At 33.1% G+C, this 19,688-nt stretch overlaps 1 protein-coding gene across 1 annotated transcript; it reads left to right on the top strand.

The window, feature by feature from the left end:
• Positions 1–13,786: 13,786 nt before the first annotated feature.
• Positions 13,787–19,616, top strand: LOC131174729 (valine--tRNA ligase, chloroplastic/mitochondrial 2-like). Its single transcript, XM_058138576.1, has 9 exons — positions 13,787–14,133; positions 14,592–14,676; positions 15,177–15,303; positions 16,086–16,169; positions 16,492–16,586; positions 17,825–17,916; positions 18,182–18,235; positions 18,586–18,638; positions 18,735–19,616. The coding sequence occupies exons 1-9, from the start codon at positions 13,986–13,988 to the stop codon at positions 18,810–18,812; spliced, it is 816 nt and encodes a 271-aa protein (XP_057994559.1). The 5' UTR covers positions 13,787–13,985; the 3' UTR covers positions 18,813–19,616.
• Positions 19,617–19,688: the final 72 nt, after the last annotated feature.

The following is a 19,688-nucleotide window of genomic DNA, read 5'->3' as shown; positions in this document are numbered from 1 at the left end:
AATGGAGGTTCTCATTTTTGCAACCATCAATTTGAGAGATTATTACAAAAATATGGAGTAAATCACAAGGTTGTAACACCTTACCATCCACGAACTAGTGGTCAAGTGGAGATCTCAAATAGAGAGTTGAAAATAATTCTTGAGAAAATAGTGAATAGTTCAAGGAAAGATTGATCACTAAAGTTAGATGATGCTCTTTGGGCCTATAGAATAGCTTTTAAAACTCCCATTGGCACCACCCCATTTAGATTGATTTATGGGAAAGCTTGTCATTTACCTTTGGAGTTGGAGCATAGAGCATATTGGGCCATAAGGACACTAAATTTAGACTTAAAAACTGCAGGAGAAAAAAGAATGTTGTAATTAAATGAACTTGAGGAACTTAGATTGGATGCTTATGAAAATGCCAAGCTTTACAAGGAAAGAACTAAGAGATGGCATGATAAGCATATTAGGAGGAAAGAATTTTAGGAAGGGGATGTTGTTCTCTTATATAATTCTAGGTTAAGGTTATTTCCCAGAAAATTAAAGTCAATATGGTCAGGGCCTTACACTGCTATAAAGGTATATCCCTATGGAGCTGTTGAGATAGGGAATGAAACCTCAGGTACTTTCAAAGTTAATGGGCAGAGATTAAAGCATTATATTGTTGGAGAACTCACACAAAAGTTTGTAGAGGTTTCATGGCTTAGTTCTCCAACTGGGGATATTTAGGTGATTTGGAGTGGAAGGTCAAGCTTAAGACCTTAAACAAGCGCTTCTTGGGAGGCAACCCAAGCGTATCCTTTTATAGTTTATTAATTTTTTATTTCATTTCATTTTCAGTTTTTACCCTCATTAAATTCAAAAGTAACATTTGTTTATCTTTTGAAGGTCATTCATGAAGATTAGGCAAATTGACACTTGTAGCAAAAAAGAAAGAATTGAAAGAGAGCAAGTATAAAGTAAAATTCTGCACTTTATCCAGTACATGTGAACAGTAACACTTTTAAACTCGTGCTAAATTGCTGATATTGCAATCTACTTGATAGCACATGTTTGATTTTGTGTCTTATGTAAATTCTGTGAAATGCAACTTAAATGAGGATTAATTTTGATATTTAGGACTGATGTGAGCTTTATTAAAGTTCAAAAATAGTGTTTGTTAAGTTTTACCTTTTAGTGTATATATAATTTTTATAGTCTGTTAGAATTTGCATGTTTTTGATTGAGTTACTGCTAGTTTTTATAGTTTGTTAGTTTTGTTACTGTTCACGTTACTATTCATGCTGCTTAAGAAGTCAATTTCTATGTCTTTTCTGCAATTTTTGAATGCCTGTAACTTGTCTCAAATGCTACTGAAAATGTGCTTTGGGTATAAGCTTAGGAATAAGACCATTTCGTTGGATTTGCAGAAAGGTAATCACAATCCATGCTTAATTTGAGCTATTTGCCTTTCAATTCCTTCATGGTTGTATTATGTTTGATAAGTTTATGAGAGATGATGAGCTAAAATTCTTTAATTTTATGGTGTTTATGTGTATTTGAGATTTGCTGAGGGTCATGATAGCATTCCATAGCATTTGGACTGTTTTTGATAAGTAAAATCACAATTTTTTCCAAAACCTGCCAAAACTTGCTGATGATGTTGCTTACCTTAAGTTGTACCCTAAGCAAATTCTGCTTAACCCTAAGTAAATTTCTGCTTAACCCTAAGCAACACCAGAATCCTTTGTTCAACAAATGATGATGTTGCTTACCTTAAGGTGTACCCTTTGCAAAATATGCTAAACCCTAAGCATAATCCCAAGTTACCAATTGTCTGCCCTACATTTTAAAAGCCCTAAATTTCTGCCACTTTTTTTCCACCCTCACCCCTAAACTCACTCCCGATAAACCAAAGCGCTGTTCCACTCCCTCCACCATTTTTTCCGGCCATTCTTGGGAAGTTAAAGAGATTATTTCTCTTTATCAAATGGTGAGAACCAAGATGTGGTCTACTCACAAACCCAGAAAATTCAAACACTCTGCTAAACCGAAAATGGCTACTCCATCTTCACCTTCTGCTAACCCTAACCCTACCCCACCACCGCCGCCATCCCAGTCACCACCACAAACACCACCACTACCTCAATCGCCTCCACCATCTTCACCACCACTACCCCAAAACCAAACACCGATCCTCATCCCGCCGACTGCCCTCGCACCACAAAATGAAGCCCAAAATGAAACACCCATTTTTGAAACCTAGATTCAAGAATCGATGTCTGAACCCGCGCCAACTCAAGCCAAATCTAAAGCTAAAACCAAAATGGCTGCAGGTAGACCCAAGAAAGCTCCTGTTGGAAAAAGAAAAGGGAACCCCTTCTGTTTCTTTGGACTTTAACTCTTCACCTAAGGGTTCCTCCGAACTACCAAGAAAAGAACTATGTCATCATCATCAATTTCATCACCAAGAGCTCCAATCCTCAGATCTCACCACCCTTAGCCTCTCCCAACCTCGCCAGGCTCCAAGAAGACTGCGACATCTGCCGATGACATAGAGGAGGTACTTTCTCCATTACCTTGGGCTTTTAAAGACATAAATATGAAAAATGCTTATGAGAGTTTAGCTTCTAAGCCCATTTCGGCAAACAAATATATGGATGAGCAGATTTTAAAAGAGTTAGGAATTTACGACTCTGTATTTGCTTATTTAGATGCTGTCAACTGGACTAAGTTTGCTAAGATTAGGGAACCAGTGTACAGAGATTTGACCTTGGAGTTTTTGAGTTCCTTAAGGTTAAATTTCAAACCTACTGTCCCTGGGCATAAAGATGTGATCTATTTTAGATCTGCTGGCATTGATAGGGAGTTAGACATGGGTTCTGTGAGTGAAATTTTTGGTTTTCAGGATTTTGGCTATAAGAGCATTGAGTGGCAACAAACCATCTATGATCTTGTTAAGTTCTAGAAAGAAATTGCACCTTATGGGTGTAACACCCTAGGCAAATCCCACATTGACAAAACAAGGGAGAGATGCTGGGTTTATAAGTTGGTGGTTTGTAACTCCTAGTGACGTGTTTTAAAACCGTGAGGGCTTCGGCCCAAAGTGGACAATATCACTAGTGGGCCGAGTCATTACATTTGTGGTATCAGAGCCGCTTCACGTGCAACCTTGAACGATGGTGGGGCAAACCTCAGCGACGACGGTGAGTCCCATAAGGGGGGTGGATTGTAACATCCTAGGCAAATCCCACATCGACAAAACACGGGAGAGATGCTGGGTTTATAAGTTGGTGGTTTGTAACTCCTAGTGACGTGTTTTAAAACCGTGAGGGCTTCGGTCCAGAGCGGACAATATCACTAGTGGGCCGGGCCATTAGAATGGGGGTTATTATAGGCAGAGGACAGCAAAGGCCACTAGGATAGTGGATCCTATGTTAAAATACCTCCATAGATTTATCTCTTACACTGTTTTAGGCAGGGGACACAGTAATAGCATTGTGGGTGCTGGAGATTTATTTTTCTTGTGGTGCATCAAGGAGAGAAAATCAGTTAGCACAGCCCATTTCCTAGCTACTCATTGGCACCAGACTGTTACAAGGCATACCACAGGTAGCATAGTTTTTGGAGGCTATATAACTGCCATAGCCATCATTTGGCTTTGATGCTAGTTTACATAAGTCACGCCGTTGTCCGTGAGTCCTTTATAGACAGCACAATGTTGCTCCACATGGATCTTTGTGAGAAGGTAGGACATACATATGTCTTGTTACAGCAGCATGCTGATGTTAGTGGGTTTGTAGAACTAAGTGCTTTTGCACCAGCATAACCTCAAGCAGCCACTACCCAGCAGTTTTCAGTAGATATTTTATCCCTCCTAAGATCCTTGGAATCTAAAGTAGCCAGCTTCACTGCCCAACCATCTGCTTCCTCACCTGACACCACAAATATCCTTGCAACCTTAAAGTGCTTAGAAGTTAAAATTGATACCATGGGTCAGCAGCAGGTCAACCAGAAGAAGAAGCTAGAAAAGAAACTTAAAAAGAGATTTTCATCTCTTAAAAAGAAGCAGCAGCAGCAGCAATTTCAAATGTTGGAGCTCTACAGCAAATTGGCCCAATCTTATAACAATTTATATCATTGGGGCCAAGACATGCTCCAGCAAATGAAAGAACTCACGTAAAACTTGGAGACTACTCAAGCTTCAAATCACAATGAAACTACCGCAGAACTCAAGGCACTCGATGCGCAACAAAGCCTCGACAAGAATAGCATCAGTTTATTTAGTTTAACAAGTTTCTATTTCTGTATTTGTTCCTGTGTTTGTTCCAGTCTTTGGTTTCATTTTATCTTTTGTTTGTTAAACTTTAAACTTTGATAACAGTTGTGATTTATCTTATTTTATGGTTGTGCTCATTCTTACACATTTTCTTTAGCTTATTCTCTCCTGTTTTATTATTCTATATGTTTTTGCAGTAGTGAATCTAGTTCATTTCTGAATACTCCTATTTTCCACCTTAGTATACATTATCTTTGCATTTTCTCCTTTATTCAGTTCTAATTTTGTGGATATTAATGAGTGGCATAGTTTACCTTCAGCCAAATCTATTTAATTTCATCATGAGGTACTGAATCACTTGCAGTTCTTTTTATTTTTTTTTAACATGTTCCCAGTGCTTAAGATCTCGCCTAACCTTATGCAGATCTCGCTTAACCTTAAGCAACATCTTACTCAACTTTTTAAGCATTGTAAATTTATACATTTGGGATACTTTTTCACATTTTTCTCTCTAAAGCTTCATTGTTAATATCATTTTGAGCTAATTTTGAAATTCTTGAGCTTATATTGATTTAATCCCCAATTGTATATATTTCATTAATTAATTAGTTCACATAATTTTGCCCATCTTTGTATTCATTTTAGACATTAAGGACAATGTTTCATTTGAGTTTGGGGGTGAGAGCAAAATTTTTACAAAATTTTTAAAATTTTCTTTAAAATTTTCATTCATTCATTTATTGCATTTCATTCATTCATATATAGATAATCCATACACTTATACATATACTACACACATGTCTATACTCATACACATACATTTGCATATAGTTTTCATATAGATTACACTTAGTTTTAATTTGATTTATGCATTCATTTTAGGATCATGCATATCATAAAAATAATTTTTTTACCTTATCCTTAGAGGATTGAGAATTACTTTGAAGAGCAATTAAGCTTACTTTTAGAAGGGTTTGATGGATTGAAAATTCTAGATAGGTGCAAAGTTCTTAGATTCTTGCTTTAGTTTATATTTTCTTAGCCAAGGGCCACCCAATCAATTGCGTTGACTTTGAGTGCCTAGAGAAAACTCTAGGGTAAGAAGTAGCTAACTGATGTCTCACAAATCCTAAAATAATATTTCTAAACCTTTCAAGGCGAAATTATAACATGCACTTGAAAAAGAAATTATCTAGGCATTCTTTGAATTTTAAACCCATATTTTAGCCTTAGCTAACCTCACTTCAAAATTTCCCTTTGGAACCAATTTGAGCCTATATTTATCCCTCTTATTTTTTTGGAACCCACATTAATGCCTAGCCATAAACCCTAACACTTACCCACCTTCCATGAGAATAATTCTTTCAGTGATAGATACACTTAAAAAAAAATAATATTAATAATTAGTTAGGAGAAGTGACTAAAAAAGGCTAGCAAATTCAATTATGGTATGTAAAGTAATTCACCACCCAAGTACACAAAGAAATGAGTTTGGGGGTGAATTGAAAGGGACAATTATAATTTAAAGTCAATGTTTTTATGTAGTCCCTCTAAAAGCTTCAAAATTATATGCTAGCATTGGTGAATGGTTGTAAAGTTCCTTCTCCTTTTGATTCCTTCAAAAAAAAAAAAAATTTGTGTGTCTTGATCTTTTAATAATTTGATTATTCTCATATTTTGTTACCTTTACCCCTTCCTTGTTAGCCATATTATCACCCCCTTAGCCTCATTACAACCCTTGAAAGTCCTTTTGATCTTTTGATGGTGTTTTGCTACATTAGTGGAGATTGGAATAGAAGAATTGCCTATGGGATTGGGATATCATTAATCCATTCATTTACTTCCATCATTATTTGAGACACTTTAATTTATGGATTACCTTATAGTCTATTTAGGCATGATTATTCTTTGTGATTGATTGGTTTGGGCTTGATGATATGGATAATTGACCCAAGGCTAAGCGGTGATAACTTTGGTAAGGATTGAATTCTTTGTACCTTGAAAGTGGGTATATGGTTTGTTGGTGGCTAAAAGCAAGCTTGAGAGTTTGGATAAGTAATTTTCATAAATTTAAGGTAAAGTACCCCAAATTGCAATAATTGTTTTTAATTTGCTTGAGGACAAGCAAAGGTTTGAGTTTGGAGGAATTTGTTACACTCATTTCATATAGGCATTTTAGGGTAGTTTTGCATCTATTTTGCCCTTATATTTTAGTATATTTTATATTTTAGCTTTATTTTAGCTTATTTGTTAATTTTAGATACTTTATATTTGATTTTTATAATTTTGTTGTTTTTGATAGGATTTTGTGGCAAATCGAAGATCAATGAGTGCATTAGGAAGTGATTTGAAGAAATTTGAAATTCTTTAAGCATGGAGGAAAGTTGAAGAAATCAAGCTTTGAAAGAGCAAGTTAGCCGAAATTTGCTTGAGACTTTGCTTATGATGTTGCTTAGGGTATGTCATATAAGCTTAACCTTAAGCCTGTTCAAGCTGAAAGTCAAGCACGGCTTAAATCCTACATATTCAAACTTTTACTCTACAATCTGCCGAGAATTGCTTAAGATCCCGCTTAGGTAAAGCTACAGTTGTTTAAGGTGCAAAGACAAGTCAAGCTAGAAATCAAGCATGAGCAGAAAAGTCCATTTTACTCCAAGTCCGCCGAGATTTGTCAAGGTCCGCTTAACCTTAAATGCATAAAGGCAACCAGAGGTCAAATTTGCTAAGAAGTTGCTTAGGTTGCCGCACCTGCTGCATCGCGTAACGTGAATAATGTCAGACTTGGATAATTTTATACCTCATTTCCTATCCACTCCTTGGCTCCTATTTACTTTTAGGGCAACTTTTTGGGATCATATAAATTCATTATTTCCTAGTTTTTGCCATAAGAGGAAACGGGAGAAAACAAAAAGGAAAGAAATATAAATAAAGAGAGGAGGAGAACGCCATTTCTTCAGGAGAGGAGCTGCTGTAACAATCTTTTGGAGCTCCAGAAACCAGAGTTTTGGGTTCTTCTACCTGAATTTTTCTATTTTAGTTCTCTTATCATGTTTTTCTTTACTTTTCTATCAATCTTTCTTGTAAATACCATTATGAGTGAGTAAACTCTTTAGATTTCAGAGTTGGGAAATATGTTTTAGATTAATTTGTGGATTTGGACTGGGTATTTTCTTATTTTACATAAATAAGAGTTTTGATTCCTTCCTTTTGCGCTTGATTTACTTACCTAATGTTGGTACCCATTGGGTATTGTGTTAATCTTTGATTGAAGGACCGAAAGGTAAAGTCATTGATAGATAATCAAGGATTGGAACTTAAAATCATCTAGATTTAGAAATGAACTAGGATTTTAAGAGGAATTAATGATTGGTTACAAAACTTAATGGGTTTTAAAGTAATCAAATAACATACGAAAGTAGGTTTGGTTATTTTAGAACACACTTTGGTTTGCTTGAAAAAGATATCAAAGGAATTTAGAATCAATTTCCTTCAAACTCTATTTTTCCCTAAAAATTGGAATACCCAAGACAAATCCCAATTAATTTACGCATAAACCCCCAACTCTGGAATCACTTTTAGCATAACTAGACTTTGATTTAAATTACCGGTTATTAATTTAGTTTAATTGCAAACTAGATTTAGAATTTATTTGCTTGCTCTTTACCTATTCCAATTAGATTAATCAATTTACTTTGCTCATTTACATTTACCAATTATTCGTCAATCATTAGCCCAAATAATCGTTTCATTCATAGTTTGGTACTCAAACGGCAAATCCTCGTGGGAACGATACTTGATTCATCACTCTATTACTTGAGACGACTCGTATACTTGCGGATATGCCCATCATTGGTGCGCTACTATGTTTGGTTTGATTCACTATGCTATGATTGCTAAGAGTACTGACTCTATTTCTATCTTAGCCCTTACTGACTGTCTGTGAACTTCAGAGAGCAGATCGATATGCTCTAGTACAATCTCTAGCGAAATGTCCACATTCACCACAATTATAGCGGGCTCTAGTGGTTTTATAACAAATGCCCCCATGCAGTTTGCCACAAGAGTTGTAGATACGAGTAGGATAGGAACTTCTGGTTGTTCGACAACTGGTTCTCGATTGTTTCTCGCTCAAGATCCGTCACATACTTAGGAGCTCTGGTCCTCACAATCTTTTCTCTTCCCTCAATTATTACTCGAACTCTAACCCATAGATTTCTCACTTTTCTCTTTTTCGTGTTGCCTTTGTGGGGGTTGGGTTTGCACTTGGGCTTGGGCCGACAGATTATCAGCCATTTGCTGAAAGAACGTAGCCAATTGCTGAGCCATTTGTGTAGTAATCTGCATAGGTGGAACTGGCACAGTTAGATCTCTGACATTTTGGGCAGTTGGGGTCTCCTCTTGTGCCTCAACTGTAACTGATTTTTCCACCATTTTATCTCCCTCTTCAAATTCTTTTTGTAGGATTTTCTATTTCCTATACAACCAATACAAGGAAATTTCTCCCCATTAGTTCATATTTATGATGTAAATATACTATATGTATCAAACATTCGAGCAATTATACTTATCAAAAAATATTTCAAATTCACAGTTCAAAATTTACTTTAAAAACTAGCTCTGATACCACTTAAATATGTCACCTTATCCCTATATAAGGCATAACATGATCCCGTAGTATACTTAATTAATTACCGAACTTCGCCTACCCGTAACTCATTAAATATACTACAAGAGATTTTAAACAAATTTCCATTTCTTTTTCAAGTGGTGGGTAATTTTGAACATGCATTAAAAAACCTTTAATTGAAATTTAGTCATAATTCAAAATTTTAATTAATTTAAACTCTTCACAAATTTTTTAGAAAATTTGGCAGAGTGTTGTCTGTAGTTTGGAAACAGCTCTTTAAAAACCTGTGAAAAACACTTCCAATATTTTATTTATCCACAACTCCAGTAATTTCAATATCATCCCACAATTCAACACAAATAACTCAGTACACAATCAAACGCAATTTAACTTAAATCCACACTGAAACATTTCATTTCATTCTCACCAATTCCATTATAAGGAAAATAATTTATCATTCACTAAACTTAGAAAGAACTTTAAATATTTGCATTCATCGGAGTACTAAAATTAGTATTACAAAACTTTATAGTTAAATAAAATCTCAAACTAATATCACAATAATTTATATTTGATTACATTCCAAAATAATATTACAAAAGGGTTTATATAATCGCATTTAATGAAATTATATACATATAATTACATGATTATATCAAAATCTAATGCATAGGGATATACCTATAATGCATTGAAAATTTATTTTTCATATGTCTTCAAGTCACAACCTTTAGTGATCTTACTCAGCTGCTTTATTCTTACTTTCATCTGCGAAGAGATACAAAGCTATCATCGAGCAATGAACTCAAGGTGCACAACTATAATTTAAAATATAATACAATATACATTAACAAAATTATAACAAAGAATTTGGAAATTTTTAAATTCATCTTAATTCCTAATATCAAAATGAGAGCTTCTAATAATATCAATCCTTTGTTTAAATGACCTTGAACAATAATCTCAATTTTTCAAATCATAATTTAAAATAATCTCATCAATTTATGGAAAATAAATAGTAAATTTCACTAAATAAGGAAGAACATAAGAAGAATAGAGATCAACTAAATTAATTAATCTCTTTTAAAACCATTATGCACAAATCTCATTTTAAAATCATCATTGCTTACTTTCCAAAAATCATTCTTAATCTCATTAACTATGCAGGACTAATCTGTAAGGGTCATCTTCAAAGTGATTCTCACTCTCTATGGTCGGGGAGATCGAGTTGTGCATATTCCATCTATAACACCATAACAATTAAATTTCCGAAAGGGCCATTTCCAATTTAGATCTATTCTTTGATAAGAGGAAGATCTAATCATCAATGTGCACGTACCATGGTAATCAAAACAAAGCTAACACCATTGTTTCCTCAACAAATGAGGGACGGGTAATAACCATGTCAAGCATTTATAGTGAGATATCAGAATAACATCATAAAATTTATTGCCCCTTTTTGTGAGCATAAACTCATAATACAACTCATTTTCAATGCCAATTTCAATAATCGATACTTTCCATGCCAATCACGATTCAAAGTATAGTTTTCTATTTCCTATGCAAATCGCATTTCAATCACAATTTTTCAAAGCCAATTTTATTCAATCCACAATAATACTTAATAATTATTGAAATCAACTCATAACTTAATAAACATAAATCACAAAGAATTAAAATCATTTAATCATTAAAATATATATATAAGACATTTATAAATTAAAATTAGTTGTGCACAAACCTCTTTGGTTGTCTTGATATAATCTAATTGTTCCTCTTTCCTTGAGTAGCTCCTCTCCAACTGAAACACAAAATTTTAAAGTGTTTCAATACCCCTTCAATTATTTCTAGGAATTAATCCAATAATAATTTCATTTTTGTCTACTAAATATATCTATTAGGTCTCATAAGATGAATTATTGTATTTATGGTTATGGGGTTACTATTTATTATACTATTCAAGTCAAAATGTTGACTTTTTCATCTTTAATAGGTATATTAATCCTAATTGTACTTACATACCACATTTTGGGTGTCAAATTTGTTGGCATTATTGCCATTCTAAACTCAAAGTTTCCTAGGAGAAATTATAATTTTTTTTAGTTTTGGGTCACTGTATTCTACAGTTTCATTGGTCTTGCTACAGTGATCATTTGGCTAAATATTCTTCATCAAAGTTGTTCCTTATTGTCTTAGCTTTAATTCCATTTTTGAATCACTCCATTTGGAGTTTTGTAGCTCTAGTTATGCCTATTTTTCTAAGGCTGGACGGATTGGTAACAACCCATAAATTCTAGGTAATTATGGGTTCTGGCAGTTTTGATGACCTAATTTTGGGTGGTAAATTGACTTGGTTATGGGCAGAATTTGGGTTTGTGTTCTTCATAAAAATTGTAGTACTATGTCATATCTTTCCAATAGTATAAAAATCAAGTTATTTGGACATTTCTAAACCAAGTTATGGCATTGTTCATTTGGTCATTTCTGTACAGTGGCAATGTGCCTAATCTGGGTTTGACCTAATTTTCACTAACTTAAAGTCATTTTCAGGGCAGGCTTTCTACATAAAAATTGTGACATTATGTGTCTAATTTCATCTCCAATTAGCCTCACACCAATTGGAGTAGCAGAATTTCAATTTTGATCCTTTAAGTGGACTATGGTCTGGTTGTCCAGTATTAGACTCTACCAAACAGCATTCTCTTTCAAAGCTAACCATTCAAACACACTCTAATTTATCCCAATTGACCATTTTAAGTCTAAATTAGGTCAATTTGCTTCAATTTTAAAACCCCCCAAATTTTCCCCCAATTTGCCTAAGGTCAAGAACCCTAATTTTGCAATTTGCACAATTTATACAAACTCACTTCATTAACCATGCTCAACCTCTTAACACATCACAATTCATAATTAATTCAATTAAACTCATCAAATCCATCTCTCCCCAAAAGCTGGCCGGATTCCATTAGTCCCATAATCTATCATTTTTGTTTGATTTTACATAATTTCTAACTTAATTTAGATGCTTAAGCATGAATATAAGGAGAGAAAATGAAAATTTACTACTAACCTTTTTGGTAGAATTCTCAAGCTTCAATATCTACTTTTCTCTTCTTTTTCTTGCTCAAATCTCCAACTCAAGACTCAAAAAGAAGTTTTTACTAAGAAAATCTAAATTTTTTTATGGCTGATTTTTGGGTTTTGAAAAGTTTAAACTAAGCTTTAATGGAGGAGTTAAGTGAGAGAAGGGAGAGAGAGAGGAAGGCCACGGCAATGAAGAGGAAGAAGACTTTATTTTCATTTTTTTTTATTTATGTGTATTTATCCTTATTTTGACTTAGTCAAATGAATAATTAAATAGTAATTATTTATGAAGTCATTTTGGCATCATCATGATGATGTCATAAGGTTTTTTAATTTAATTTTCTTTTTCTTTATTTTTTCATAACTTCTTTAATTTAAATATATATTTTGAAATTTTAATTTTTTACATTTTATTGGACAATTAGGCCATGAGTCACCTCTAAGGGTGAATTGACCAATTTGCTCATTGCCGGTCTAATCCGGTTTACCAATAATACTGTATTTCTTTCGGAACCCTTATCTAATTATTTAACCTACTTCTTAACTCTTTTATATGATTTTTTCATTTCCACTAGATTCGCAATAATTCTTAGGACTGTGGTGTCACAAATGTCATTTACGAAATTAGGGTTATAATTGACCTCGCAATCATTTCTCGTTACGATCACCCATCGTTGTGACTCCCGACTCATTTAAATTTTTATACTTTATTTTTTTTATTTGTATTTTACCTTCTGGTAATCACTATTAATTTTTATTTAGGACTTTTCTAAGTGACTTAAATGTGGTTATAATCCTCTTAATTATCCGGACCGACACCGGTCACTGAAATAGTGAAATGCACATGACTATACATATAGGGGTGTTACATCACTATCGTAATCGACCCGATCTGTGCTTAAGATTTTGGAGTGAGCTGTACAAGGAATATTTTTTATTAGGGTGTATTTATAAATAGCTTGAATTTATATGAGAATGAACTTGTCGATTAATTTTTGTATTTAGATTTGTGAATTCTCTATATATACTTTAATTAGTTCTTATTGATACTTAGAGTCCCACATCGATTAGGAGTTGAGAGGTTAGATCACTTATAAGCATTAATCTCCTCTTTCTCTCTCTTCTAAAACTGCCTTTTTAGGATAAAACCTTTTTGGATCGCTGCTAGCACCAGTCATGAAGACAATACCTCTAAAGTGGAGCCTAACTCATGGGGTGGATATGGCACATCAATAGTTGTTATCAATTTAATAAAGACTTATAAGAGGGCGTGACATTTGTGGAGTTTTTTTTTTCATTTTTTTTTAAATTTGAATATTTTAAATAGATTATAAATTATTAAGATTTGAATATACAACCCCTACATTATAAAGTAACATTTACAATAAACTAAGTTAAAAAAAGAGAAAAACTAGCAATATCTTTATGCAATTTTTAAAAATATTTTCTTTATTATTAATTTAAAGTTTTATTCTATGTAAATTGAAATCTATCTTCTAAATTGATTAATTACAGTGCTATTTTTTTTTTCTGATTCTAACTTTATTTGTTATATTGATTTAAAATTTACAATAAATTAATAAAATTTTTATGTTGAATTATTTGTATTTTATTAATTCTCATATAATATAACTTAAAAAGTAAAATTAAATAAATTTTAGTAGTGAACTTTGTTTCATTTGTAAAATAAATATTAAATTGCACAAAATAATTTAATAATAAAAATATCAAAATGAAGTGTTCACAAAATATAAACTATAATTTTAGTTTTTATTATTTTTGTAATATACCAAAATAAATTCCTAATTACCGCATTAAAAAAATCCATTTCATCACCATGTTCTGCCACTAAAACCCCATCATCATGAATCCATCATGTTCATCATCATAGTCCCTGGTCTGGTTCCGCTCTTTCTCTGCCACTAAGACCCCATTTCATCCCCTGCCTCGGTGCTAGGGTTTATCTAAATTCAAGATTATCTGCTTTACATTACGTTTCTATAGACGTTAGCAATCACAGCACCTTAAGTTATGGCACTTCAAGTGGCTCTCTCCGGCCCTTTTCTTCTTTCTTCTTGTTCTGCTCATAGGCTCAATCCTCTTCTCTTCTCCCAACGGCGTCGTTGCATTCCTTTCTCCCACTGGCGTTTCACTCGTATCAAATCCCGATGTTTCGCTGGTAAGTTTCATGACTCCGTTTCCTAGAAAAGAAATGCCGTTTATTTGGCGTGCTACGTTATCTAGTATCTAAAACGTAAAATTCTCAGCAACCAAACAGTGACTTAAACTCAACGCGAATTTTCTGTTTGTCTAGTTTCTTTTACGTTGTTTGATTAATGATTGTTAAGGAAACAGAGAGGGAATTTGAGACAAGCAGAATCTTTTTTCGTTTTCTCTAAATTGTTTTATGTTTATACTGCAAAAATGTAAGAAGCCCAGCATTTATATGAGTTCATTTGATGAGGTACCAATTTTAATTTCCTTGATTTTGTTAGTCTTTTGTTTATTTATTTTGTGAATTAAGCAGCTAACCTGTTTACTTTTTAGAGTGAACTGGATTCGTTGGAGCTATAATTTGGTTCTATGATTTAAGATTGTGTATGGTAGCATTTTTAGCGTTTCCTTTTGCAATTCCAGTTGCTGCATCAGAGAATGGTGTATTTACATCTCCAGAGGTTGCAAAGTCGTTCGATTTTTCTTCAGAGGAACGGATATACAATTGGTACTCTGTTTTATGATCATACCAGTTCAATAATTTTTCCTGTCCCCCTATTTTTATATTTGTTGTGCAACTTTTGTTCTTACATTATCTTGAAGTTGTCTGTAAAATAAAGAACAATAAGAATGAAGAGAAAAGATGCTGTGAAATTGGGTGTGTGTTAAGAATAATGAATTGATAGAACTAATGAATATAGTAGATATCTAGTAGTCTTTTTATCCATCAGTCTGCAGGAATGCATTATGATTAAGCAATATGTTCAACAAAAAGTTTGTGTGCCATGCATATATTCATTTGGATCTCTTTATGGCCCCAAAGATAATGCATTTCTAAATGTTGAATATCAAATTGCTCCATTCATGTTTTCTCTAAGTATGTATTTGTTTCTGTTAAGTATGTATTTGTTTCTGTTTCCATATCTAATGGCATGCTTTCTGGTTCTGGTGTTGCTTCTTAATCTATGTTCTATAATATGATATTTTCATGTGATTTGTGGATGTTAGGTGGGAGTCCCAAGGGTATTTTAAGCCAAATTTTGAGCGGGGAAGTGATCCTTTTGTGATATCCATGCCACCTCCTAATGTTACTGGTTCACTGCATATGGGGCATGCCATGTTTGTAACTCTTGAGGTTGTGGAAATGAATTTAAGACACTAGATTCATTACTTGATTTTCATTTTATTTTTCCTGTGCATTCTCTCTAGGCCACGTTTGTTAATGGTATACACATTGTACTGCACTAGATGTGTCATGATCACACCCTTGCCGGCACATCTTCTGTTGATTTATTAATCAAAGGTTAAGTGAGTCTGGTACTGCTATTTGCTCTTAGCACTTGTTCTCATTTTTGCCAACTTCTATTACTCCAAATAAAATATGAATGATCCTTCTTATTCTTGTTTAATTTTAATTATCTCTTCCTTCTACTTCATTTCCTTCTTTTCAGAAGAGATTTGAGCATGCAATGATACATCATCACAAAGGTTTTAGTAAATTCTTATAATGAATATGGAAGTTTTTGATTAATATGTTAAATTACTTTTAGTCCTTGTGTTCCACCATTTATTAACACTTTCGTCCCTCTGTTTTAGAAAAATACATTAAAAAATACCTGAAGTTGCTGTTTTCAATGAGGGTATTTTGGTCTTTTCTTGAAGCATTACGGCTAAATGAACTAAAAATATATATAATGGCTAAAGTTTTTTTTTTTTTTATGGAACTGAACCTTAGTTTTAATCTAGGTTCTTTGCATGTCAATTTAGCGAACTATTTTGGATGATTGTTAGATTATATTGATGGTTATATATCATGAATGCTTTATAATTTTATTGGCACTTAGCATTGCAGTTTTCTGTTTCATGTTTTAAAGTTGTTGATTTATCTTCCTTCTAATTCCATGATCTTTTTTGTAGGATATCATGGTAAGATACAATCGAATGAAGGGAAGGCCAACACTGTGGCTTCCTGGGACTGACCATGCTGGTATTGCAACGCAGGTTTGCCTGCAGACTGAGAGGCTATATATTTGATGTTGTTTATTGTTCAATGTGCCTTTTGGTCTAACATCGTTGCAAAATATCCATTTTTCACTGTGTGTCATCTTATTAATTTTCATTGACATCTCATAATATTATATATATTTAAAATTATTATTTAATTATTTCAGTTTTTTGCATTGTCTTTCTTGTAATAGACGATGTCAGACATTAGTGTATGATGAGCATTACATTTTTATTTTTTCATGCTTTTAAATCTTTATTGAATACAAGTTTCATCTGAAAAAATGCAAATAATTTCCTCATGCCTTTCTTTTCCCAGTTAGTTGTAGAAAAAATGCTTGCATCTGAAGGGATAAAAAGGACTGAACTGGGCAGAGAAGAGTTCATAAAACGAGTTTGGGAGTGGAAAGAGAAGTATGTATCCAACATTACTCACATAATTTCCTTTATGTAATCTTTTTCCCCACCTGAATGTGCATCACATTGCATTCTGCTCTTAATAATATCTGTGTTTGTGTAGGTTTGCTTCTTCTTCTTCTTCTTCTTCTTCTTCTTCTTTTAACGCTTATGTTGTTTTTGTCTGTTGGCAATTAGGTGTTTATATTTTGTTTTTATTAAATTTGTATACCTGTCCATTTTGTCTATATGGTAGTTATGCTGTTAAGAATTAAAGAAACAAAACCTAGAGTTGATGATATTTAACTGATGAGCAGGACGTAGATAATCATATTTGCTTTATCATTTAATTACAGGGAAGACAGATCATTAAAATAAACTTAATTGGATAATGATGCATTCAGTATTAGGCTGTCAGTTTACTAATATTCAAAGCTAAAATGTAGATGTTATTCCTAACAAACAAACAAATGAAGAATCTTGAAAGTTAACTTGCATCATGCTTTTTGGAAATCAAGATGCATTAAGACATGTAAACAGGTAAAAGATTTGAAAATGTCTTTATATGTCATTTGCTGAAGTCATGGTTGATCTCTTCTTATCATTTTTATTAGTTTTCTTTATTTCTTTCCCTCTCTGATGCAGCGAATGCCAAAAACATAGTGAACCTTAACTTCATTATCTTTGTAGAGAGAGTTTTGATAGTACAGAGTTGCAGTAAATGCTCCAAAACATGATTTCTTATAGTTGGGACTAGTATGTTGTTACTTATTTACTTCACCATTGCCTAGCTTAGTTTATTCTTGCTTCTTTATGTATTTTTTCCCATCCTTTGCTTGTTTATTTTTACTTTACTGAATATCTCCCCTTCTCTCTCCCCATTCTTAGGGTTATCTTATATAATAATGTTGATTCAATGTAAGTATGAGCTTCCATAATCAGAAAACCTCGTTTGTCAACCTGGTATTGTATTGGTCAATGTTCATTCCACTTCCCATATTTCTTGGTTTTTAGATCTTTTGTTATACATGTTTATTTGACCTTTTATTTCTTCAATTTGTCTTTTTTCTTTTTTTTTTCTTTCCTTTCTTTATTTCCTTTGGGAAGAAAAGGTAGAATTATAGAACTTTGAGTTGGAAGATTGTATAATTGCTCTTGCTTATGACTGATCTACTTTTGTTAGCATGTCCCATCACTACTTTTTATCCTTTTATGGTGTGTCTATGGATCTCTTACTTGGTTTGTCATTTCTTCAGATATGGTGGAACGATTACAAATCAGATTAAGAGACTTGGTGCTTCCTGTGATTGGACAAGAGAGCACTTTACCCTTGATGAGCAGCTAAGTCGTAAGACAGTTTTCTAACTAGTAGAAATACAAGATTGACCAGTCTAGAAACTGTCTGTGACTGGGAGTCTTTATGATTCAAGCATTGAAATGCTTAGGGTGTTATCATTTTTTTTTTCTTTCTCCCTCTCCCTCACTATCTCTCTAACTTTTCCTTGTACTTGTGGCAGAAGGTCTTATATTAATCTTCATTGTCTTCCAAAATCATCTTATGAATTTGCCATTTATGTGATGTATTCTGAGACCATACCTTCAACCTTTTTCAGGAGCGGTAATTGAGGCCTTTATCAGGCTTCATGAGAAAGGTTTAATCTATCAAGGTACTGGTCTAAGTTACATTTGAACTTTTATGTAATTAGCTTATAAGGAACATTGTCCATAGCTTCAACCATTATTATTTATAAATACAATTATTCCAATCATCTAGTCTTAAAACTGTCATGACATATTTGCCTCTCTCTCTTTCTCACGTTTCTTCTTTATTACCTTTAGGTTCGGTAGGGATGTTGGTTTCATTGTTAATGCTAAGCAGTTGCATTCCTTTTCTTGTCTTCTGTTTCTAGGTTTTCCTGTCATTTTGTTTGATGATGCCATATGTATATTACTATGTAGGGCATTAAGAAGTTATTTTGTGATGATTAATGTTTTAGTAAATTATACTTTCTTTCAGGGTCTTACTTGGTTAATTGGTCCCCTAATCTGCAGACTGCAGTTTCAGACTTGGTATGCTATTTTTGGATTCATGAAGCTAGCAAGTGAATCTATTTTTATTACAAATAATGGAAATTAACATAAATATCCTTCATTATTTCTGCATAGGAAGTAGAATATTCTGAAGAACCCGGCACTCTATATTATATCAAGTACCGTGTAGCTGGAGGTTCAAGGTACTCATAGCAAAGTGACATGCCTTTTTTTTTTTTTAATTTTCTAATATGTAATGTTTTCTTTAACATTAAGATGGTATTCTGTGGGCGGTGGCTTATACTTAACAGGAAATTGTTAATTAAGTTTTTCAATTGGTGGCCATAGTTACTAATTATTTAAAACGATTTTTTTTTTGCCTTCTTGCTTTTTGTTGCATAATTCTTTTTATTCTTTGCAGAACGTAATTATTGGCATACAATTCTAACTCTGAAGTCTTAACACTTAATCAGAATACTCAAAAGGGTGTTACAAATGTCAGCATCTCTAAAAGGAAATAGAAGTAGCAGACATAAATATTCTGAGCTTTTTTCTTAGATAGCTGAGGGCTTGTTTGTGCCAATCAAAAAGGTGATCATAGAATGGAGATGGATGAATCATTGAGGAACCAATGATATGCTGAGTAAAGACCAAAAGAAGTTTTTTTAATGTCTAATTTTTGAATTCTTCAATTTTCTACCTGGGATGTGTTTTTATCTTGGCTCTAGCAAAAATGCTTTGATTTTTGTTTTCTAGTTATTCAAATAAAGGATAGATTTATATCCATCCGTAGAATTATGTCCACCCTCTCTAGGATTTATGAATTTCACATAATATTAGAGTAAATGATGTGTAAGGTTATTACTAATTGAAAATAAAATAAAATAACGAGGAGAAAGAAAGATACAGTAAATTATAACCTTTTGCACCATATCATGCTAAAATTGTGCAAGTAAAGAAGGAAGATGAGAGTGTTTACCTTAAGAGTACTGGCCCATTTTAAGAATGTTGAATGTATCTTCTCAGGTAGTGCATGATGCATAATAAATCAATTTGATTGTACTCAACTCAAGCAATGTTTAATTTCAA

The sequence above is a fragment of the Hevea brasiliensis genome, chromosome 16, assembly GCF_030052815.1.
Source record: "Hevea brasiliensis isolate MT/VB/25A 57/8 chromosome 16, ASM3005281v1, whole genome shotgun sequence".
NCBI lineage: Eukaryota > Viridiplantae > Streptophyta > Magnoliopsida > Malpighiales > Euphorbiaceae > Hevea > Hevea brasiliensis.
The sequence above is the reverse complement of the archived record's forward strand: the minus strand, read 5'-3'. Positions and strand labels throughout refer to the sequence as shown.

Bases quoted from the DNA above. Each gene is read 5' to 3' on its own strand.
- LOC131174729 (XM_058138576.1), top strand. From the start codon at position 13,986: ATGGCACTTCAAGTGGCTCTCTCCGGCCCTTTTCTTCTTTCTTCTTGT. The intron at 14,134-14,591 runs GTAAGTTTCATG...TTGCAATTCCAG, and splicing joins CAAATCCCGATGTTTCGCTG to TTGCTGCATCAGAGAATGGT. The intron at 18,236-18,585 runs GTACTGGTCTAA...ACTTTCTTTCAG, and splicing joins GAAAGGTTTAATCTATCAAG to GGTCTTACTTGGTTAATTGG.